The sequence below is a fragment of the Acartia tonsa genome, chromosome 3 (assembly GCF_053477335.1).
Source record: "Acartia tonsa isolate MP-2025a chromosome 3, ASM5347733v1, whole genome shotgun sequence".
NCBI lineage: Eukaryota > Metazoa > Arthropoda > Copepoda > Calanoida > Acartiidae > Acartia > Acartia tonsa.
This window is the reverse complement of record NC_137262.1, coordinates 31,093,590-31,119,518: the sequence shown is the minus strand read 5'-3', so window position 1 is coordinate 31,119,518 and position 25,929 is coordinate 31,093,590. Positions and strand designations below refer to the sequence as shown.

The window sequence follows — 25,929 nt, the reverse complement described above, 5'->3', positions numbered from 1 at the left end:
GACTTAGTTATATTATGACCTTTAATATAAAGGAGAACCTTATTGATGGTTAACGAGATCCTTAGATAAACACACAACAGATAGACATTCTTTTGCTTTTGTTCAGGAATAGAAATTTAGACAGTTCGATCCTAATCTGAACACAAATCGATTTCTGTTTCAATCGATTTCCAAGATCCAAAATGTCTCCCATTATTAACTTATGTACTTAGACAAAATTATAAGCTTTGTTATTTTCCATAGGACAATTACAAAACAGGATTTCAACTTTTGTACGTTTTATCCACATGAACCTAACTACCAGAAGTGAGTTAAATAAGGAAGTAATGCATCACATGATCAAGTTAGTGTTACAACGAACAACCCTTTGATTTTAAGACTTATTGCTTTTTATATCAAACTCAAAAATATTTTACATTTATTCCTAACATAATTAATTTAATTTCAGATAAAACACCTAAACATACTAGAATGGAGGAGGAGGTGGAGAAACGAAAATCCTCCATTGAGATAGAAATGGAGAAATATTTGGAGACAGAATTAGGAAAACTCGACATAACCAACGAAATCCCCTTGGACCTTACTGTGAAAAAGGTATTATATATTACCAGTGTGCCTACTCTGTAATAAACATTTACTTGTCTTAACCAAAACTATTTCATTTCTTGATCAATAATGTCATTCAAACAGCTTATTCCACGCTCCCTTAATTAGTTTAATAAAAGTAGGACAGCTGCCACATTAAACATAATTATTATAAAGATGTTAAAAAAAGCCCTAGAGATGCTAGTCGAATTTTTAAAGTAAGACATGAATCACGTTTTAAATCAATTATTACCCGATTTTTTACCTGTATCCTATAACTATAACACATTCTAAAGTAAACAAGATTAAAACAACAAACTTTAATCTTATTTTGAATGTTAATTTAATTCTAATTAAACTTTTTTTGTATATCTGAAATTCCAACGAATATTTGTAAGGAAGATAAGATCTTAAAATTTGAAAGTTAAGAAAAAGAATAGTTAAGCATTTTAATAGGTAGGTACTAATTTAGCAATGAGAAATCTAAAACATTACCTATAAATGTGATCGCAAATTGTATCTCTTAAAAGATTGTAATCGAATTTTAAGTTTAAATAAATCCAATATTGTAATAGTATATCCCGTCAAATGCCCTGAGATAATACATAATTAGATTGGGTATTTAAAAACTGTCATTGATTCACCTAATGGATAAAAAACCATGAAAAAAAATAAATAGAGATAAATAGCTGTCGTGTTAATTTCTTTAAAACACATCTACTTCTTTGGAAACTTGCATCTTTATTTTATTTATGTGTTTGTATTCTACAGATCTGCTTTGCTTTTTAGTGCCTCAGTTATGCCGGATATATAAGCAATGCAGCAATAATATTTATGGATCATGTTCATACATTATAGCTAAAATAATTGACTAGCTATAATACGTCTTTAGATCAAGATAGTATATGTAAAGAGGGTCTAAATGAAGAATTAAGTTAAACATGGAACCTACTGAAAATACACATAAATGCCAAAAGAGAAGTCACTAACTAGTATCCTAAAAAGAAGCTTTTAAAAAAGTTTTCTTAATGCAAATGTAATTTATGCATAAATCTACACGAAAGACTCTTAATTATTCTACATACATAACTGCTTAGGTAGTAATTCCCATTTTTCTTAATATTTAATTAAAAGGCAGACGAACATTTATCAGTTGTATAGTATCTGTGCTACTAAAAATTAAAAGCCTTTACCTATAGTTTATATTATAAAATATTACTAAACTTTTTTTTTATCAATTTAGGTATGTTTATTAAGAGATATAAGTTTTCCGGAATTGTAATGTAGGGAGTAGATTTGAAATCTGCATCAAATTTTAAGGATTTTTTATAAAATTCGTTTTTTGTATAATTCTTTATCTAAAAGCGGAAATACAAATTAAGTTAATTAATTTTGGCATCTGTGATTAGTGGATCTAAAAAATCTGCGCTCTGATTGGATGTCGTACATCATTCAACCAATTAGAGCGCAGGTAGTTTAAAATCCACCTATCCTATTGGTCAAAATTAATTAACTTAAAATGTATTTTCGCTTTTAGATAAAGAATTTTACAAAAAACGAATTTTATAAAAAATCCTTAAAATTTGATGCAGATTTCAAATCTACTCCCTACATTACAATTCCGGAAAACTTATATCTCTTAATGTTTATACGCTGCCAGTAAACACCATAATTTTAAAATATTGTGTGAATCTGCGTTGCTGTCTAGCTGTAATGCAGTAAAACTGTATATTGGCAATCGGTTTTATTATTGCCCCAAATACTTGACAACTATTGTATGATATGCAGTGATTGTTTATAATTAGACATGACGTAATTGATAAAATATTAATCTTACTAATATGATACGAATAAGATTAGCGGACTTAATTTTAATTTTTTTAATGTGACCTTACTAGATCTAGATATAAATCTTTTCCTTACCTATACTTTAACTTTTAAAGCTAAAATTAGAAATATTTCCTAATGGCGACCTTTAACTTTTTTTTTGAATTGTTAGCGAGCAAAAGTAATATTTTCTATTTGTTTTATTAATAAACTAAAAGTTTGTTTAAGGATTGGAGGGGTTAAAGTGGCCGAAGGGGGTAAATTTGCGGCCAAGAGCTAATTTATTTTGGTATAGATGAAAGTTTGTCCAATATAGCTTTGCTAAACCAAGTAGAGTGGTGTTCATTTAAAATGGCGTTTATAATTATATATTATTGGAGATTTACAGTTTATAGCTTAAAACTTGCCTTTGATGTTCTATGATTAAAAGTCCTATAATAGCTATGTTTATGTGTTTTGCCTCCTTTTAATGGGCCAAGGTATTAAAGTTTTCTGAAATAAAATTAGATTTATCTATTATCTTTAGTATGACAAGGTGTGATCTTTTCTTTAACCAACGGGCGCATTTCTTTACGCCATTGGCATTGGATATTTCTTTATCAATACACATAGACAACTACGTTATTACATACATTTTTTTTTGGGTGGGGGGGGGGGTAGGGCATTTTTCTAGAACAATTTTTCTTGGGATGGTTGCAATACCCTTCCCTAAAAATAGTTACAAACCTTCCAAGGACTCTGAGAAGCTTCCTTGTAAAGGAGAACTATATCGGTTCAGTAGTTAGCCAAATCCTTAGGTACACACACACACACAGATCCTGTTACTTTATTTTAAGGATGGAAATATTGTCTTCATTGTTAAAACATTTGAATCAAGTATAGCCAACTGAAATCTCAGCAACGATACTGCTTTCATGTGTTTGGGTTTGATGTATTGGTTAATTCTTTTCATTATATGTTTCAATCAGGGGGGGAGGAGACATTGGGCTGTTATACTAGTCCCCAAAGTTTTATATTAACGTTTTCTTAATTGTTAGCTTGATTAATAACTTCGGGGACTTTTATTGATTTTGATTGGTTGGTTCATTAATCAACCATTGTCTTATCCCTTTAGATCCCTGCCTTTTAATAGATTTCTCTATATAAAGGGCCATGTCAGAAAAAGGAATTTTGAGAAAATTATGAATTTTAAAAAGAAAAGACGAAAACTTTATTTAACAACAAATAACTTCTGTAAAACTGTAGGTATTTGACTTTTAAATCTCCATCTTGACGTTTGCTAACTATGTACCTATTGCTGTTACATAATATAACTTTATAAAAAACTTTCAATTTCATGGAAGCATGCCAGTTTTAATATCTATAAGTTAAATGTAGCATAATTTGCATTTCTATACACTATATGTATATTATTTATGAATACATTTTATTTGCCTACTTTTCTCTCTCAATCTTATTCTCTATGCCATAAATGGTGTTCTCACAAAATATATAGTTTGTATTTTAGCAAGATGACTACTTAATTATCAGGAAGGTATATTTAACATTATATTTTATTAAAATAGCTATATTGCCTTCTGTTGTTTTAATAAAAAATGATACTTTTTAGTAAACTAGCGGCTGCGCAACTAACATCATATGTAGGGGATCTATTCAAAAAGGTAGGGCTAGGGGTAGATAAATAGCCTAAAACCATCCAAAACCCTATATATAAAAGAAAATTACCCTAAGCCATCCCAGGACCTATTTTTAGGTTTAGTAGTTATTGAAATCTTAAGCTTAAAAAAACTTTTCTGCTTTATGTAACAGGATTGGAAGACAGTTGTTATATTTTAGCAGAAATATCTGTTGTTGGCCTATCCCCTCTAAATTTTTGTATGGAAATATGAAAATTTTTGTTTAAGAAATCTTAGAACAATAGATAGATAGCTAATATTTACTGTTTCGCATGCATACCGCCATATTCCCGGCTCTTTTACTCTGCATACATAATTTTCTTGTGTCGGAGTGGAGAGGGGCTGTTGTAGTCTTTCTTTACATCTCTCAGAGTGTGCCTTGCACTGCTTTGTGTATTCAATATTGTATTTATGTCACTGTGGTCTAGAATTGAATCAAGACAAAAGTAAGTGCCGAGCCCTGGGACTTATGTATGGTGAAAATAGACATAAAACCATGATTATTCCAGGTAAAACCAAAATTTTTCAGCGGGGGCTTTTTGAGAAAATTAGATTTGAAAATTTCAAGTTCAATTTTCACCCCCTAGGAGTTGCCGCATATTCACGACAAGAAAAGCAAATATTATTTATTTTAAATTTTGAACAACTTTGCTTGTTTAAAGTTCTTCATCAAACCACTCCTGAAGGGAGTTAATAAATGGCCATTTTTATCACTTGCTTTGCAAAGGTCTTGAAAATTCAGCCTAAAATAAATCATATATAGAGAGGTTTTGAGAAGGACTTATAAAAGCAAAGTTGTTCAAAATTTAAAATAAATAATATTTGCTTTACTTGTCATGATTATGCGGCAACTCCTAGGGGGTGAAAATTGAACTTTAAATTTTCAAATCTAATTTTCTCAAAAAGCCCCCGCTGAAATATTTTGGTTTTACCTGGAATAATCATGGTTTTATGTCTATTTTCACCATACATAAGTCCCAGGGCTCGGCACTTACTTTTGTCTTGATTCAATTCTAGCCCACAGTGATGTGTGTGTATCTTTTGGCTGTTGTTTATACAGAATAGCTTAATTGGTATTATTCTTTTATTTAAAAGATGTTTTTGCTTTTTATTACAGTAGATATTTAGTTATGTTTGAAGTAAGATTAAGAAAAAAAATAATATTCTTTAACTCATACCATGAAGTTTTTAAATGTGCCTAAGGGTGTGCTTTGACCTATATTGTTATATATTGTTTATATGTGACATCCTTTTTGTTAAATTGAGTTTATGTTCATCCATTATATAAATTAAATGAATGTCTGTCTATTTTTATCTTAAAATCTCTAACTTCTGCATGTAATGAGACGGTTCTCCTTTTCAGTGACGCTTCTTATAGGTCCAGTGAAGGTTTATAACTATTTTTAGACACATTACATTCACTCTCCAAAAAAAATAAAAAAATAAAGGGGAGGGACCTCTTAATCCCACTCCTTGACTCAAGTGCCATTAAAAGGCCTTAAATAAACATAATATTGATATATTATTTGCTATGTACATACGATTGGTCTGGTTTTAGTCAGTTTTGTCTGTATTTTATTGTACAATAGCATGCTATAATAGTAACAATATTGTAAGAACACACAATGGGCCGTTCTATCAGCCCCGGTGCATTTATAATATATTGAGATTTAGATTAGTCTGCAATACAAACAGGGATAGGACTTATAAAGAAAATTTAAAAGCTAAATTCTGTTTTTTACTGTTAAATACTAATCTTCAGGTAATCGTTATTAATAAAGACGAAAATACAATATATTCAATATAATAGACTGAGTTATTAAGATATTAACTCAAACATTTTTAATTTTCTGATGCTTTTTCTCTTCCAATGGCTGTCTAGTCAGCTATTTATTATTTATGATAAAAATATATTAAAGTTTGTTAATGTGTGAGAATTTTTTGGTTCTAGACATTTAGCAAATTAGTTTGGTTTATTTAGCGTGCAAAAATAATTTTTCCATAGGTATTATTTTATCAAAATGAAAAAGAAATAAAAAGCAAATTAATTCAAAATTTCGAAAGTATATAGTAGTATGTAGTAGGGATGGGAATCCGTCGAATTTTTAGGCCGGATTCGGATTCCGGATTCTGAAGGAATCCGTCCAAAAAAGTGACGGATTCTTGCGGATTCCGGATTCTTATTTTTGGCGGATTCCGGATTCGGATTCCGGATTCTAGCAGTATTTTAAAAGGCCGTCCGTCACAGAGGGATAGCTTTTTTCATTAATTTAACACTATGTTACTTGGTTGAAGCCTTGATTTGTTTAAAGTGTTAAAGTGTTAAACATTTACATAACATTAGTAATTATTAAAATTTGTTATGTACAAAAAAATTTAAGAGGGAGTTGTAAGAAAAAACTCAAGACGGTAATTTTAGCCTACCAATTTAGAATCCGGAATCCGCTATAAAAAACGGATTCCGGATCCGGATTCGGATTCCAAAATTAGCCGAAAATTGGGCGGATTCCGGATTCCGGATCCGGATTCCCATCACTAGTATGTAGTATATTTATATCTAAACTTTTCTAAACTTTTTGATTAGATTTTTATGCAATTCATGCTACTTAAAATCTTTAAAAGTTTCATATCTTTCTTTTTGGCAGTGTAGTAACTCTGCAACTTGGGATGTAAGTATGTTAACCAGACGTTCTGATGGCCCCTTGCTTTGGTTACACTGTCTCTATATAGCTTCTTTCTACTGGCAAACACCCTTGCAGCAGAGTTAGTGTACATACAGTGTTTTTATATGGTTTAAATCCTTGAAAGGTTGTTACTACTTTACTACTTTTATTCCGCATTTCTGCGCTACCCGAAGGGGGGTGGGGGGTTAAGATGACCCCCCACTTTTAAATTTAGTTTGAAAAGAAAAAGTAAATAATTGAGGGAGGGGTTCATTTTTTTGAGGGCTATTGCATTTGGGTGGTTGGTTTTATCCTCTCCCAAAATAGATATAAACCTTTCAGGACCTCTGAAAGGCAACCTGTAAAGGAAAACCATATCGGTTCAGTGGTTATTGAGATATTTCGGTACATACACACAGACAGACCTGTTACTTAAAAATATGATATTATAATAAACTTATTACTTTCATAACTTTGAAATAAAAGTAATGCAACAAAAAGATTTGTTGAAGATAGGTATTGTAATATAATACCATTATGCAAAGTGTGTCAAATAAACTTTAGGTAGGTACCTACAGAATAGCAATCTCAAACTTTCTGTTAGGAAAAATAAAATAAATAACTTTTGGCGTATAAGTAAAAGATTATTTACCCCTCCATACTCAGCAAATTACAATATGTTATGTTATGTTGATTTCCTAAAAAAAGGTCATTTCTTTATCAGGACGGGAGGGGACATTGATCTGTTTATTCCACTAGTCCCCAAAGTTTTGTATTAACGTTTTCTTAATCGTGGGCTCAACAGCTTAAGGGGTTGGTTGGTTCATTTAGATGATATTCCACTAATTTTAATCTACAAAAGGGATAATTTTGTGTATAATCATTGGGGACGTACATTAATTTATCGACCTTAGTCTTATCCCTTCAGACCCATGATTTTTATGCTGTAAAAAATTAATAGCTAGGAAGGATATAAGGTCGTTAATATATCTGATATGATTAGATATCTAATGTGTAAGTCTTCTATTGCTATAAAAAACTTGCAATTTATGCGAATGGAAAAAGTTTGAAGATATACCTATATTAGATGGATAGTAAAATCGTCTAGTGTAATATTTGCTCTAAACTTAGCAGATTTTATGTAAAGGTGTGAGTTTGTACGCTAGAGATAAAGTTCTTTTTATTGTACAATACATTTCAAATTATGAACAGTAGTATTTTTTCTGTATTTTTCAAACACTAGCGGCTACGTTCCTAGAGGACGCTCTAGGGGCACTTCAAAAGGGGGTGTAGTCGAATCCACAATTTCAATTTTAGTTTTAAAAAGAAAAGGAAAAAAAAATAGTATTTGGGGATTCATTTTTATCGAGGGGTGGTTACTCTTGGGAGATTGGTGGTACCCTCCCAAAAATAGTTTGTTATAAACCGTCCAAGGACTTTTGAAAATCTCTACTGTAAAGGAGAAACATATCGGATTGGCGGTTAGGGAGATAGACAACCAAACATGCAAATAGACTGCCATCGTGTTAATTTAAGGTTGAAAATAAGAGATTCAAGTTTAATTAAAACATAAATATGAAGGAAATGTCCCTGCCCTTTGTATGGTTTCATTATTAAGGGTGTTATTGTTGAAAAACACAATATTAGGTACTTTTTTGGTAAAACTCAACCTAACCTAATATTTTTTCAGACAAGTAACCCAGAGGTAACAGTAAATCCTCAACCACCAACATCAAACACCACAACAATACAAGCACCACAACAACCTGATCTCAATAAAGAATCCACAACAACGCCAGTATTCAACACAACATCACAACAGCAACAACATAATTCTCATTATGAAACTAAAGAGATTGATATTGATTCACAGGAATTGCTCATTATAACTATTCTTTTTCAAGAATAACGTTTATATTATGACAGGGCAAAAATGCCGCCAATTTAGGTTGCCATCATGGAACTATTTTACTTTCCAGTTCGTTCATCCAGTATGCGGGTATCGTTATTTTAGCCCGCTGCGAATTTCACTTTTATTAAAATAAAAATAATGAACATTAATTTTTTCAGTTGGACAGTTTAAAATCCACCGACAGTGCAAGATCTGACGAATTGGTATCAAATGATACCACAGAAAATCTAAACAAATCAGATAGTGATAATCCTAAGAAAGATACTACAACAGTTACTACTAGTGATAGCAACAGTGTTAAAATCATTGTAAACAGCAACGAAATGATCTCAGAAAACAGTACAGATACAGAAAAATCACATTCCAGCATCAGTGGCGAGAAGCCAGAAAAATGTGTGACAATTATTGAAAACGCTAGTGTCGCGGCTAAGCATAATCTGCATAATGTGGTGAAAATTAAGATTAATTCTGAAAGTTTTGACAGTGATAATGATAGGAAGATGGAGACGAACGAATCTGAACAAATCTCAGGCATTTTATCAATTAAAAACACAATGTAATGTAAACAAATTCCTTTAGTACATATTTTATTCTTATTCTTACTTTTACTTTACTGCAATTGATGTTATCCTCAATTTTAAACATTTTTTTGATAAAATGTTGTTTTTCCTACTCAAACCTTGATACCTATAGAATGGATATAGAATATACGGGAATATTATGATAGGGGAAAAATTTTCGTCAATCATGGACATATTGGTCAGTTCGTTCATCCAGTAGCAGGGGAGTGGATTGGGTAGTAGGGGTGGATTGGGAGAATCATTATTTTAACCAGCTACAAGTTTCACTTTATTAGAGTTCATAATAATCTATTGTTGAATTCAAGTAATAATAAAAGCCTAAAAATCAAAAACTTTTGGTAAAACTTTTATTGATAATAATACAAATCCAGGTACAGTGCAACCTCCAGGAGCCGAAAACAGTCCTCCAGAAAAAGGTCCTCCGAACCCTCCACTAAGTCTAAACTGCAGCATAACCCCCAAAAGAGCGGTTACTCCAAGCGGTAGTGGTATAGCAACCCCAGTAAGGTCTGGGACCCCGAGTAGGGGCATGGAAACCCCCCAAAGATCTGGAACTCCAAGTGGGGCGGGCAGTCCTAATTCTGTTCAGTTAACGCCTCCTGATCTTATTCCTGAAAACGCCAGGTTCATTTTTATCATACCTAATATGTTAGGCATCATTATGGGTTTAGTTACATATAAAGATATCAATAGAGTTTACATTTAGGCTTCATTTAATTTTTATTTTGTAATAGGTATTCATAGTAAAATTGCATACCTAAACTAACTTTTCATAGCATAAGAGTGTTACTTTTTAACAGACACAAAGCCAGCTCATAAATATTAAGAAATCACAAAGAAAAAAAGTAGTTTTTGTAGTATTTTATTTTTAGTTTTTTTATTGGATAAAAAAATATTGCCAAAAATACAGCAAAAAAACGAATTTGACAATAACCCACCCACTTTTTGTGACTATATTTTGCTAGTGGTAAAAGTGGCAGCACCCCTTATTATTTCATCTCTTAGATGAACAAAATAGATAATAGTTTTGTTTAAGGTACCTCTATTTTCATTTAAATAAGACACCTGTCATTTATCTATAGACAATTTGATGGATTTTAAAAAGTGTAATGCACATTTTTACTGAAATCCTATGATTGTATCTTGACCTCGTTCAATTAAGTCGACGCAACAATAATAATGATTTGAAGTTACTTGTCAAGAATAAATAAACACAAATAGAATAGGTAAAAGGATGACAACATGGATGAAAGGGAAGCACAGTTAATCCAATGGTCAGACAAACAAACATTTAAAGACTAAATTATAAAGATGCTTCGCTGACTATAATATAATTTCTACTAGTCAAGGAACAAAAATGCTAGGAATTATTATATCAAGTTTAAAATCGATAGGACAATTATAACATGCCTGAATTAAAAATTAGATGTATCCTATATGGACGGACGGACCATCCCTAAATGTAGAAAAGTTAAGCTGGTATTAATAAGTTCCCTTTCTAGCATAATAATACGCAGTAAGAAATATAACACAATAACCCAACAAAATGTAGAAGTATTAGAAATGCGTTTTCATTCAAAAGCAAAGAAAATCTTCTAATTTCCTTGCCTAAAAATATGGCCATATTTGTTTACTTATATATCTTGCATGAGGTTTCCTGTAACTATAAGGAATAATCTTGAATGCATCTCTATAATCCCTAACAGTAAGTCAGTACGTCGTCCATTTTGAACAATTTTTGGCTTTTTTGACACTGACACTTCATATTTGTCGAAGTGCGTTGCTTCGATTGTCTTGATATGTTGAGCTTCGCTTTTATGCAAGTTTTCAAGCTTGTTAGTTCTCATTAGATGTCCTCTAACTAATAAAATCTGATATTTATGTGTTAATTTTTTTGGCTGTTTCAAGTGCACGTTATAAATATGACTATAAATAGCGTCGCAACAATCCTTAGAAATGTAATTATGCTTGTCTGAATGTTCGGCCCATGCAATGCAGGGAAAAAATTCGAGGATTTATTTTTTTATATTTTTACTTTGTTTTTGTTTGCTGCACACACATACAGGGATAAGTATCCTAAAAAATATTTTAAAGGGCATAAGAGAAAGAAGTTAAAATAAACTTAAGAGAAATCCTATTAGTAGACAAATAGTCCAAAAAAGATTAGGTTTACTTTAAGTAGACAGTCACATATTGTATTTCTCAAAAGATATAAATAAGTCTACAGATTTTTTGTTCTCTTTTTAACACTCTGTTTATTCTGTGTTGACTAATGATATTTGTATTACTAATCTTTTCTATTATTTTTTCAGAATCCCTTTCTTCTATCTTATTGACATTGTACACTTTATTACCCAAAGTCTAGGAAGTAGTAGAAGTGTTATACCTAACTTATTGATAATTACTAGAAACTTTTTTTCTGGGCTAGTATTATTTGTGTTTATACCTTTGATAATTTTTTATGGGATTTCCGCATTAATCAAGTAAAAATTTCCATTGATGTAATTCACTTAATTAGTCCGTAACGCTAGTGGGGTAATATTATTTTCTCTGATGCTATTCAAGATTGCTGTTTTTTTGCTGAAGATTCTCTGTAACACTGAGCATTCAGTATGTAATTTACTTGGTCCTTAGGTATATCACTCATGATTTCGTGCTAATTTTATTCTTGATTTAAAATGCATCTGCTCTTTAAATCACCTTGTCCGTATTAACATCCATGATTTTTTGAACTTCGCTACTTATGGATATTTTCATCCGTGTTTATGCTACAAAAATAAAATATCTTATTTTTATCCTTATTGCCTATCTTTTATATTTATTTCATTTCTAAATTCTACAATTATCTACTTATCTGGTATAACATTTATTCAACTTTATCATGGTAAAATTCATATAACCTTTATGTATATCCGTTTGGTATCTAGATATCTTAACATATATTTTACATTATTTATCTCGCTACCTATCTATCTAACATTTTCTATTTGTAGAAGTGAACAGAAAGTATCTCCACCCTCCCGTATTCCGAGTAGAAAGAGTAGCCACGCATCCACAAGTATTAATGAAGATCTAAAGAAGCTTGAATCTAAACTGGAGAAGTTTATGCCAAAGGTCAGTATTTTCTAGTACCGTAGCTACTCTATGATTATATTTATCTGTATGTCCGTCAGCCAGTCCATAACGCAGAGATGGGTTCTTAAAAGATGCCGCGTTTTTTCGACAATTTTTTAGACATTGATTGATTGAACGAAGACGATGGGATTTCAACACAGAGTGTATACAACATAAGAATTCAAAATAATATAACTTAAATCCATTTTGCGCTGCATATTTATTAATGCATCTTTTTAGAGCTGTGTTAGACATTATACAAATGGCTAAAATAATAATTTAAAATTTTGAATTCTCAAGTTGAATACTCTGTTAAAATCGTACGGGGCATTGATCTTCGAGATGGAATAAGGTTTTTAACAGAATATACAAATTTAGAATTCAAAATTTTAAAATTATTATTTTCGCCATTTGTATAATGTCTAATACAGATCTAAAAGGATGCATTAATAAATATGCAGCGAAAATGGATTTAAGTTGTATTAGACATTATAGAAATGGCTAAAATACCTAATAATTTTAAAATTTTGGATTCTTATGTTGTAATACTCTGTGTATCGTCTTCGTTCAATCAAGCAATGTCTAAAAAATTGTCGAAAAAACGCGGCATCTTTTAAGAACCCATCTCTGTGAGAGAATGTGATTTTCTCAGCCCTTATCCATTGATAGATGACTGATTTTTTAAAGATTCCCTATACCTGAACATCCAGTAATTAATTTACTTTATCCGTCGCTTCGGTCTGTCAGTCATGCTACATGCTCTTTAAATCTCCTTGTCATTATTCCCAACTATGATTTTTTTGTGCTTCGCTTCTTAGGAAATTTAATGTTAAGAAGATAATTATATCCATTTGTACAAAGTTAGAAAACCAAGAACTAGAATATCCAATGGCAGTAACAATAATATTTTATTATTTAGGCTGGAAGTGATCTTGGAAGTGAGACATCAGAATTATCCGAGGGATCAAACAGAAGTGGTAGCAGGTTTGTAAATATTCATATTCAATACAAAGCTTCTAAAAATTGTCAGTCAGCATGCAGTGTAAATGTTAAATGCAATAAGGAGTGCAAAAAGCGTACAAAGCCCCGTCATAACTAAAGACTTTGAAAATTAGTTAACATGGTTGTTATTTCAGCAGCTTTGTAATAAAAAAGAATATTGGGAATGCCTATGTTTAGAAACAACCCGCGACCGTGGCTCAACACGTAGCGCATCTGCGCGTCGTCGGGAAGGTGATAGGTTCGAATCTCGGCCCGACACCGCGTCATAACTAAAGACGTTAAAAATGGTTCCCACTGCTACTATGTTAGATGCGCGACGTAAATAGTTAGAGTGGGGGGAATGCCTTGGCCCAAAACAGGCGCAACTCGCTACCATGCACAGTTGGGACTTCTCAGACAAAGGTCGTGCATCTCAGAGAGTTGGTTGTCTGATGGGTGAATGGACGCTTTACACCGCAATCATAAGTATTGTATGTATGTTTCAAGGTGCGTGGAGAGAGGTCTAGTTACCTAGTACCCGAAGCGACACCTAGCCCCCAAAAGTCTTAACTCTTATGTTCATAAACAGGCGCAAACAATTTCCAAGCAAAGTTAAGACTTTGGTGTCGTTTGAATTGTTAAATATGGGTGAAATAGCAACAAAATGGCTTTATGTTCAATTCTACTGGCCAATAATAGTCAAAATATTAAAAAAGTGAAGCTTTTCTTTTCATTATAAACAGGAAGTTTGTTAGTCTCATTTTTATACCACTTTTTTACCATTAATATTTAATCTCAATTTACGTTGTAAATCCTCAATCTTCAAACAGTACATAAAATAAAATTAGATTTGATGCTTCAAATCTCTTCCCTTCTTTCTATCTAAGAAGGAAAAGGCTATTGTAATGGGAAAATCTTATTTGGAACAAAAGATTATAATACTAAGACATAAAACGTAATAATGACAATATGTAAACAAAGGCAAATAATGCATCAAGGATTAATTGATGGAAAAAAACACTTGTTACAGAAAAAGTATCAATTTCCTGTATTTTTGTTTTATTTTCTTATTTTGCCCATTCTACCATCTCAATAATAAAAATGAAAACTTCATTCAAGGCCTTTTGGGCTGTGATCTTTAGATGCTGATAGATGTGTGCCTCTATTAAACCGATTCTGTACACTACATTTTTCCAAAATAAAAGCCTTCCAAAACACAAAGTTTTATAATTGCCTTTTCTTATTCGTTGGTTTAACAACTTTGGGGACTTTTAAGAATGTAATGATTGGTTCATTAAGTTGAGTGGTGAAACGTTTCAACCACTAATTGTAATTTACAGAAGGGGCTTACCCCATTAGATCTCTGGGGTTTCTGAGTGGGTACATTTCAAATGCAATGGATATTGTCATAATAATGATATTAAATATTCCCTTGTCATGCTTTTGCTTCAGATTTTTGTTGACATATGTAAGCTTAGGGCCAAGTTTTATAAAAAAAGAATATTCTATATAAGGAAAGAACATGTAGCGCAGTAATACATCTAGCAAACATTACTTTTTTATGAAAAAGAACCGAATACCTAAGATTTTTTTTGTGTGTTATCAATGATGTAAATATTGAAATGCTCTATTAATTCTAGGCAATTGAAATCCTCAAAATTCATATATGCAAATTTTCCTTAATCTGTAGTATAGTTAAACTTCTTAAAGGGCATTACATTAAATTAAGAGGGAATAATATTATTTTTTACCTAGAAAACTTATCTCCTTCCTTGTAAAAATATGAAAATATCGTTAACCTACATAGAAACATTTTTGTCAACTTTTTTCTGTCTTGTTTTGGTCAAACATGTCCTGTTTTTCTACATAATTTCAGGCAGGGAGGGGACATTGGGCTGTTTAATAGACTAGTCCCCAAAGTTTTATAATTAACAACTTTGGGGACTTTTATTGATTTTTGGTTGGTTGGTTTATTAAGTTGAGTGTCTAAGCGTTTCAACCACTAATGTAATCTACAGAAGGGGTAATATTGTGTATCATTATTTGGGAATGTACATTAATTTATCGACCATTTTCTTATCCCTGTGAATCTGTGACATTTTTTACAATCACTGTTTTGACTTGAAACATTTTTATTAAAGTGTTTGCTAAGTTAGATATTTAGTTAATTCCTATATATAAAAGTGAACCACCATTAGCCCCTCTTAATTAAAGAAAAGGTGTTTTCATATCCATAAAAATGAAGCTTTTCTACAATTATAATAGGTCTGTACGTTCTTTAAAGATTTAACTGGATTCCGAAATGTAAAGGAAACCAAGAAAAGTTGTTTACTTTAAAATAAAGGGGTTTGCTATGTGGAGTCGTCTTGCCTTAAAAAGGATTAAGCCGATGCTTTCAATATGCAAAATATGACCTAACATTTAAAGTTTAGACAAAACACAACTTATCTTAAACTACATCTACTAAATACATTTTTGAATGGAAAGCAAAAAATAAAGTTCTACTATCTTTGATAGCAAGAACACATGAAATGGTCAACAGAATTTAGGCTACCCATCACCCCAATGCAAAAAAGTTATATTTTGTGTGAAAGGCATTGGTACCTAAGGAATGTACGTAAATATTATGACAGGGGAAAATTGTCTTCAATTTTGGTTGCTCATGTAGACATTACTTATTGGTCAGTTCGTTCATTCAGTAGGAGGGCTACAAGTTTCATTTTATTTGAGTACATTATAAACTGATGTAAGATCCATTCATAAATCTATTGTGGAAAAAAACACATGCAAACAGAAATGGAATAATCAAAGAATACTAACACTGCCGGCTTGAAGGGTCTAATCGTTCGATATTATATATTTAGTAGTTTGAGAAGATTAAGCCGAAATTTTTTTTTCTTCTGTCAATAATTTAATTTTGCTTTTTTAAAGTTCATCCAATATTGGACAACGGCTCCACCACGGACAAACAGCAAGCACGAGAGCGAAAGCGTCGGAATTAAAACAACAACAGGGTAGTGTCTCCATGAACACAAGCATGACTAGTAGCTTCAGGTTAGAACATTTTTTTTATGTTATTGTTTTTCAATATTTTTATATTTTCCACTGGTGTATCCTTATATAAAACTAACACAATGTCTGTATGTGTGTAGTGTACTGAAGGATCTCACTAACTGCTGAACTGATATGATTATCCTTTACATTAAAGATTCTCCTATGTCCATGGAAAATATATAGCTACATTAGGGGAGGGTACCGTCACCCTCCCCAGAGTAATATTAGTTTATGACAATACATTTTTTGTTTTTTTTGTAGATTAAATAAAATAATACCTATCATTTGAAAATTATCCTCTTCCAAAACAATCAGAAAAAGAAAAAAATAATATAAAAGATGTTGGTGTTAAAGAAAATCTACTATTATAATTTCAGAGGAAGGTTGCCAGAAAGCCTGACTGGCAGTTTCAAAGCCAGAAAGTCAATGGCAGCCCCTGGCAATAATAGTAACACCAACACTATGACGTCATCGTCAAATACAGGGTCTAGTTCTAGTTCTAAGAGCAGCTCGCCTCCGGATAAAACAGGAATGTTTTAGTACCATATTAACTTCTATTTTGTACAGAACTTTCTTAGTTTTGTTTTTGTCAGTCGTGAATCTTTTTGGATCATGGAAAGAAAACGAAAAGTTATAACTTTCTATGTCATTAGTGCATACATAAGACTTTAATTCAAATGACATTAATTAACAATTAAAAACTAGCCGTCAGACATACGCCAGGAATCTTTTCCCCTACGCTAATAATAATCGTGTTAAAACTTTTTTACTGAACAGGGACTGCTTCTATGCTGAAAACTACTTTGAGAAAAATGTCAAGGTATGATTTATCACTATCAAGTAATTAGATGTCTACCGTTTGGTTTGTATGTCTTTTTTACCAAAATCTATACGTATGTAGACTGCGGTTGCGTTTATGCGAGTAAAATAAGCGATGGACAGTTTAGGTTACTAGTTTGTACGAAAAGGTTAAAACAGCTGATTGCGACAGCTGTTGCAAACATTAAAAGTTTTGTAATTTATGTTTGTTTCTGTCTATTGCAAAAATCACTTTATTTTATAGTTTATGTTCAATGACCTTGTTGTCTGAATCTACATTAGGATCATCTAGGATTTAAACTATTGCATGCTCGTAACAGTTAAACGTCAAGTCAAACATTTTATGTTTTTCTTTACTTACAGATGTTTTTTCTCTTTATTTTTATGCTTTATTATAATCATTCACTAATAAGCATTTTCTCAATACTATAATGAAATAAAACTTAGATTCTATTACTCAAAGATTTAAATAGTACGCAATATAAGGGATTTTCAAAGTTTTTCACATACACAAAAAAGTGAACAAAATTGCAGCATTAGTTATTAAAAAAGCTATAATTTAGGTACTTGAATTATATACTGAACTTGTCATTATATATTAATGGCAATGCTGTTATATAATATGGGGATTATAAATGTTTTAAATGTTTTCCATTAGCAATAAGTGAACTGCGTAATTGTCTTAAAATAAATTATATTAGGTAGTTTGAAATAATTTTAACTTGTAAAACAACAAGGACAAATATGTCCATGGCCATCAGTACCTAACAAAATTGTTAAAAGAAAATTTGATTTTAAGAAGGTTTTGTCAATAAATCACTGAAACTAAAAATTGTGATAGATACTTTTTATTGAAATTGAGCATTGTAAAGGCCATTAGTAATTTTTTTGAGTATTACCATTAAAGTTGGGTGTGACATTTTAGTCATATGCTCTTATTAAGTCAAACTGTTCTTAAGGTGACACCCAACTTTGTGGAAATAAAAAATTACCTACAACCTTTAGGATTTTGTGAAAATGCTGAAGTTATTAATATTTTGATAATATACGAGGTTGTACAGACTAACTGACATTACCAATTTACAGAGTAACTGCATTGCTAACAAATCTTTTATGCCTTATTTACATTCTTTTATGTCTATGTTTCTCGATTCATTTCAGATGAATTTACCCTTTAAGTTATGTTACTAACAAAGATAAATAACATCATTTGGCTTTGTACGGAATATTTGAGAAAAAATCGACCGAATGTGGCAGATTATTAGTTTAGCGGCTGCCGAACGCTAACTGCGGCTTTATTAAGAATTTTGTAATTAGAGTTTCCTCTTGGAAAACATTATAGCTGATGTATATTATAAATATAATGACTTGCTGCGGCCGCGGATTTTTAAAGATTTGGCGGCTTCATAGAAGTTTCCAATTCTTAAAGCTAAAGATGTTAAACTTATGTTATGCAATATTCTTTGAAAAGTTACATATTTGTAGAAATGAGTTTTCTAAAAAACTTAACTTTTCTTGTGAAGTGCAAGACTCGACAGAGATATGCCACCTAAAAATAAAACTACTTATTCTTCAATTATATCCCATTAAAGTATTCCTATTTTTTATAACAATATTTATAACAGAATACTTCTGCGGAAAACATACGATCTGTATTGGTACATAGGTATTAGGTAATGATTATTGTACCTATAGGTAGTGAAAAAAAATATTTTTTTGGGTCTCTATTCAATTTAGGTGCAATGTTAAATTTATAGATATAATGGAGGACAATGGACAATCTTTTTTTTATGAAAATACTTATGAAAAATATATTTCATGTTGTTTTCTTTTTTATCTTACTCCTTTCATAACTTTTATGTTAACTTTAGCAGATTTCAGTGAAATATTTTTAAAATCTTCACGTTAATACTTGTTTCCAAAGGTTAAAAACTGCAAACTTTCATCAACTAAGCATTTTTTTAAGAGCCTGACTTTTCCTTTGTAATGATATAATATTCCACTAGCGGTTACGCCCCTAGAGGCCTCTTGGAGGATTTGAGGAGAGAGTCGAATTTAATAATTAAATTTCTCATTTTAGATTTTAAAAGAAAAAGTAAAAAAAAATATTTTTTTTTGGGGGGGGGGGGATTTTTCATTTTATGGGGGGGTAGGGGGTGTCCAACCCCCCAAGAAAATAGTTATAAACCTTCCCGGGACCTATGAGAAGCTACCCTGTTAAGGAGGACCCGATCGGTTCAGCGGTTAACATTTTCTTAATCATTAACTATTTAATGACCTTAAATAATTTTTGATTGGTTCATTAAAATGAGAGTCCAAACGTTTCAAGTACATATTGTTATCTATAGAAGGGGGAATGTACATAAATTTATCGGCCATTGTTTTATCCATTTAGATCTTTAATTCCATAACCTTCTTTGTTTATTTTTGTCATGGATCTAAAGGGATAAGACAATGGCCGATAAATTGATGCACACTCCTAATCAAGACACACTTAGTTATGCCTTATGCAGATAAAAGTTAGTGTTTGAAACGTTTGAACAATCAACTTAATGAACCAACCAATCAGAATTCTATAAAAGTCCCCATATTTGTTAAGTCAACGAATAAGAAAAAAATTATCACAAGACTTAGGGGACTAGTGTAATAAACAGCCTATTCACAACGGTCTAAGGGTGGAAATTTGGCAAAAAAGTCATGATCAAATTTTCTTATTTTAACTTTATATTATTGATTTACATACCCCAGCGCATGCATAATGGACAAGGAAAATAAAAAATAACGTTTGGAACTAAGTTTATTTTTACTTCAAAGTTGGGTCAAATCAATATTTTTTGAAAGTCAAAAATCTACTTTTTATTTTCTACCTAGATATGAAAAATATTTTTTTTTTGCATAAATATCTATTAAAAACTAATTTCGTTCATATTTTTTACAAATATATACACCAAATCAATAAATAAAAACATTTTTATTATATATTTTACCTTATAAGTGTTAATTTTATGCTTTGAAAGTAAATTTATGAAATTATTTTCATCATTTTTTTACTGAAAAATTTAGCAAAAAAAAATAGTTTTCAACATTTTACTCCTAGTTGCGCTACCGACCCCATACCAAACCATATATGATTCTAAATTTTGAGAATATAATACAACTTTTAGTCAAGTTTCCAGAGTGGGGTCGGTAGCGCAACTTTAAAAATTTGTAATCTGAAAATTGCCTGTAAAACCTAAATTTGAAGGGGGGGGGGGGGAATTACAAATCATAACAGCAATCTTAATTTCTCTGTTATTCCATTACTATTAAAGATAATTGAGTAAAACTTTTTAAAATTAATCAGTAATTACTTGAGGAACAATAATTTTAAAAGAAAACCGCGACTTACCCGCAGTTCCCGCAAAAAAAGCCGCCGCCCGCAAATTTTAAAAAACTAATTTTTTAATTTTAGTGTTTAGGGAAGGTTTTTGCAACTCTTGTCCTTAGAAGGAGTGTGCAAAAATAAATTTTGTAGTAGCGTAGCTACTTTCTAATTCGCTAAGTCCGTCAGTCTGTATGAACTGATATGTAAACATCGTGAATTTCTTTGCTACTACTCAAGACGGTTGAAAGAAAATCTTTTTATGAACATTATCTGTCAACAACCATCTAGTGTAAAATTTATTTGGTCCGTCGGTCTGTTGTTAATTCTCTTACAGACATTAGATATCTATAGGGAAAATTTGATCTACTACGCAGTTTTATTTTGTAAGAAAGCTGATTTTTTTGTGGTGATTAACTCACCAACAAGCATCTACTCTTTAGTTCACTTGGTCCCCTCTGTCTGTAAAACTCTAAGAACATTAAGATTTCAAAGAGTAAATGGTTTTGTTTCTTCTGTCTTTTTTTGAAAGATACAAAGCATTTTTATGTTATGATTTAGCTGGCAAATACTGTTTTAGTCTATTACTTGGTCTAACGGTATTTCTTTACTGTTCTAAAATGAATTAAAGTTTGTTTGATATCAATTTTATGATGGTTATCTTATTTTTGGTTAGATAGGGGGGGGGGGGGGCATAGATACAAAAAAATATTTAGTTCAGTTATGAGAATTCTTTTTTCCTTTAAAACTCATTCTGATACTTTTAAAAACAAAATTAAAATTTTAACTTCTGGTTTGGTAGTAGAAAGAGGGGGGGGGGGGTGGCGGTGTTGGCCCCTGTAGGCCATTGAAGGACAGTACTAAATTTAAATAGGTACTTATAATAGTAGACTATACAGGTAGAAAAATACTTTACAAAAAAAAATTAATCAATATCTTTAATAGGAAGCTCGATTATTCAGTCTCAATATTCATTTTCTTTGAGTTTAAAAAGACCTAACCCCTCTTAAATAAATTATAAATATTAAAAAGCAGTTGTAAGTGGATAGAAAAAGGTGTATTATAATACTTTTATTCAGATAGATCACACTTTTCTATTGACTCCAAACAGCCATGGGGTAGCAAATAACACGGCGGAATTCGGCGGTAGACGGCGGTTTCGGCGGGAAATCCCTATTATTTATTAATAATCGTTTACCTAGGGTAGTAATTGAATCAGGGAAGAAACTTGGTTCAATTATCTTTAAAAATAACGTAGTAGTAACGAAAAGTATATTTTAAAAATCACCCCTTTTTGGCTACCCCCCAATCACATTCCTGTGCACGCACCTATACATGACCAACTTTAAAAAGTTGCCTAATGTAATATATTACTCATAACTTTTTATTTTAATGAATTCGGACTGGTAGAAGTGTAAATATTTAAATTTGATTAAAGCTATACCAAATTTCCACTAAACCCCTTAAATAGACCATAGTGCTATTGTCCCCTCTCTCTTCTGATTTTTGTCCAGGCTGTTAAATATTTATTCCCTGCTACCTATCAAATGTCCACTTTTAAGAAATCAATCTTTTCTAAAGCAACAACAATGTAGTTTCAAATTGTTTGCCCATTTTTCATTTTCACTTAAAATAAACTTTTAATTTCCAAGATTTTGTTTTTAATGGTCCCCCCCTCTCATATTTTTCTTGCTAGCAGATCAAATATACCAAATAAACAATCTGTTTGATTATTTATGCATCTTGTATTAAGGATTTTATTACATTTTGTCTCAATTATGATTATTTTTATATGACAAAAAGTGAATATAACACTGTATAGTTTTTCTATACCTGTAGTACTGTACTGTAGGAAAAGTAGACTATTCTCATGGATCTATGGGGATAAGACAATCGCCTTTTAATTAATGTACATCCCCAGTGATGAAACACAAAATTACCCCTTCAGTAAATTGCAATCAATAGTTAAAACGTTTAGACACACAACTTAATGAACCAACCAATCAAAATTTAATATTAGTCCCCAAAATTATTGAGCCACCTAATAAACATCTTAATGTGTCCCCTCCCTCCCTAACTATTCTAGAGTTCTTTTTTGTTAGTAAAAGAAGGGGGGGGGGGGGGTATTGAAATAGGTCTAAATCAACTCAGAAGAAGTTAACTTTCCCTTATGTGACATATTGTTGTTTATTAAATTCTTATTTGTTTTCTGTTTCCTCAACAATACATACTACAACAACAACAAGTGAGTAAACATAGGATGCTATGTGCGTCTTTAAATGTAAGTAGTTGGGTGTTTGTTTGTCTGTTAGCAAAAAAATATTCGACTGACTCTTTAAAGATCGTTAAAAATGGTTTGTTTTAATCTAGTTATTCATTATTATTGGATATATTATTACTTGGATCTGACACCAGATTTTCATGTATAAAGTTAAACATGCAGCGGTCTAAATCGCCCCCTTTACCCCATCCCCTCGTCCTCCCTTCCTACTGGATGAACGAACTGACTAATAAATAAGTTCAAAGTTTTAATAAAAATTAATCTATTCAATAATTATAAAATTTACTTATCTAATTGTTTCATTCCTCAGTTATTATTTGTAAAAGTAAGTTTTGTTATAAACTGATTTGTTTGGTCTAAAACTAAAAGGTCTGATACAAAATCCAACATGCTTAACATGCTGTGTATTTTTTATTTGTTTTTTTTTGTGTTTGTGTGTGTGTGTGTGGTTGTGTATTTGTGTGTGTTTGTGTGTGTGTGTGTGGTGTGTGCTTGTTCGTTTTTGTTTCCTAGCAAGTTTTGAAAGCAACAGGAGATTAGGGTTTCATTTTTGAGAATTTAAAAAAGTCAGGAAAAATTTATTTTTATTGGTAAATGCTTTTCTGTTAGATAAGCAATTTTCAGGATGCAAATTTTTTATTTATTGATCAGATTTAAATTTTCTTTTCACACATATTTAAAGTCCAAGCATAAAAAAAGCAAAATGAAAATTGTCCATTATATTTTAATGCTAGCTAGCTACTAAATTTAGACAATTTAACGAGCAACTGTATTCCAAATTTTACAGGAAGAATTTCACGTAATCTTTAAGATAATATAAATTCTCGTATTCATAAAAATCCGGTATATAGGATCCGGTTCTCATCCATACGAAAAAAACTATGTCTAGCGTCGTATTATATCCAGCTTTCTACGAATATAAAAATGTACAATCATAAGATTAAAACCAGTTTTTTTTTACCCGTGCCTTCGGCACCTCGGGGCTAAAAAACTGGTTTTAATCTTATAATTGTACATCTTATATCCGCTGAAAGCCGATTATAATACGATGCGAGAAATAACTATTCTATACACTTGAATATTAAACCTACTCGTTAATTTACTCTCACTGCATGTCTCCAATTTATAAATCGATTTATTATTATTGGATGTTACATAAGTTTTTCATATACTCTTGATAATAGTAATGCTCGCAGCTGGCTATGTAAAGATTCCTTCTATCCACCCCCTTTACCCCCTTTATCCTCCCCTCCTACTGGAGGAACTAACAGACCAATAAATGAGGTTCATAAAATGTCCAGTTTTCCCTTTTTTAGAAACAAATTGAAGGGAATTATATTTTACTTATTTGTGTTACCTATGTTTATTGTCATCCTTGTTTTTATAGATATAGATTTTGTGATATCTGATACGGTTAATCTTGTGTTTATGATATACATACATGTTGAATATGTTAATTTGAGATCAAAAGGAAATCTAAAAGATATATGAAATTAAGCATGAAAGATTAATTATTCTGATTCAGCTCAGTATACATATGTTTAGCATTTTACTATTGAGGATTAAATTTAGAAGATTTAAAAAGAATATACATGTAAAAGGTTGCGTGATTTTATTGAGACAGAAATTTAGACAAATTAGTCTTCACCTAATTCTTACATATGTGAAAAGGGAACTATTGGATAAGATAATGGCCGATAAATTGATGCACATTCGCATTGACTGCACTGTGGGCTAGAATTGAATCAAGACAAAAGTAAGTGCCGAGCCCTGGGACCTATGTATGGTGAAAATAGACATAAAACCATGATGATTCCAGGTAAAACCAAAATATTTCAGCGGGGTCTTTTTGTTTTATTTCAATTTTAAGTTCTGAAAAAAAAATGAAAAAAATATGAAAATCTTTAATAAAAAACAAACAAAAACTGTTTTTCAAAATTTTTTTTCACTAAAAGATACAAACAACTTATATACATACTATAAGCTTTAAAAAAATCAAAATTTTCAAATTTAGGACTGCCTTTCCAAGGTTAGAAGAAAAATCCTAACAACGAATTCTAACATATTTCTGATCAACATAGCAATAAAACGTCTTTTGCTAAATCTTTAACATCAAAATTAAATAGCACTTACTAAAGACTTTTTTTCATTTAAACTTATACTTTTTACATTATTTAACTTTTAAGATTGTGTTTTTTTTAAAGAAAGGTTGCGTGATTTTTTCCCTCATAATTAATTTATCTTAATATACTGCATTATAAGTGACTGACATTGTAGGCTGTGATGGCTTAGAAAACTCAATACCAGTTTTGTTAGCCCAGGCCATCGGCCCCTCGGGGCCTACAAAACTAGTTTTAATCTTATTATTTTTATTTTACTATCTGCTAAAAGCTGTCTATAATCCCATACAATAAATAACTATTAAACATACCAATTAAAGTGAAACAGGGATCTTAAGGGATAAGACAAAGGATGATAAATTGATTACTCCTTCTGTAGATTAATATTATTGGTTAAAAAGTTTGGACTTTGCATGTTTGAACCATCAAATCATTAATCAATTCATAAATTATCAATAAAACATACCAAGACTAATAGTATAAACCAAACAATCAAGATGAAAAATAAAGTTCCCAAAGTTTTTGAACCAATGAATGAGAAAATATTTATAAAGAACTTTGGGTACCAGCAAATTTTACATTTCAATGTCCCCTTGATCCATATTAAATCTACCATTTCATAAATTGAAGAATTTATTTATCAGTATAATTTAATTGTAAACAACAAAACAACAGGGAAGAAGGGGACATAAGAACTGTAAAGATTCTTAGAAATAGGAAAAGTTTTCTTTTGTGTGGACACTGCTAGTTTGAACCATCCAATTAAGATTTAATAAAAGACCAGTTAACTAATTAGATAACGTGTCTATAAAAACTTTTGGTACCAGTATAATTTATAGTCACATGCCATACTCGGCGAGGGTGAGGTAATAAAGAGTAGCTCACTTGTGACAGCGGGTCAAGGTATAATATACTTGAGCGTGGAGCTTAATAGCCCTAGTGGCTAAACAAAAGT

The 25,929-nt window shown here is 31.1% G+C and overlaps 1 protein-coding gene across 1 annotated transcript in view; it reads left to right on the top strand.

The window, feature by feature from the left end:
* Positions 1-443: 443 nt before the first annotated feature.
* LOC145313909 (uncharacterized) overlaps positions 444-25,929 on the top strand; it is a 99,867-nt gene continuing 74,381 nt past the window's right edge. Inside the window, exons 1-9 of the mRNA XM_080153567.1 lie at positions 444-594; positions 8,442-8,624; positions 8,822-9,194; positions 9,616-9,868; positions 12,238-12,358; positions 13,278-13,342; positions 16,271-16,393; positions 16,771-16,923; positions 17,172-17,213. Coding sequence (XP_080009693.1) covers positions 472-594; positions 8,442-8,624; positions 8,822-9,194; positions 9,616-9,868; positions 12,238-12,358; positions 13,278-13,342; positions 16,271-16,393; positions 16,771-16,923; positions 17,172-17,213 — 1,436 coding nt within the window. The 5' untranslated portion in view covers positions 444-471. The remainder of the gene's footprint in view (positions 595-8,441; positions 8,625-8,821; positions 9,195-9,615; positions 9,869-12,237; positions 12,359-13,277; positions 13,343-16,270; positions 16,394-16,770; positions 16,924-17,171; positions 17,214-25,929) is intronic.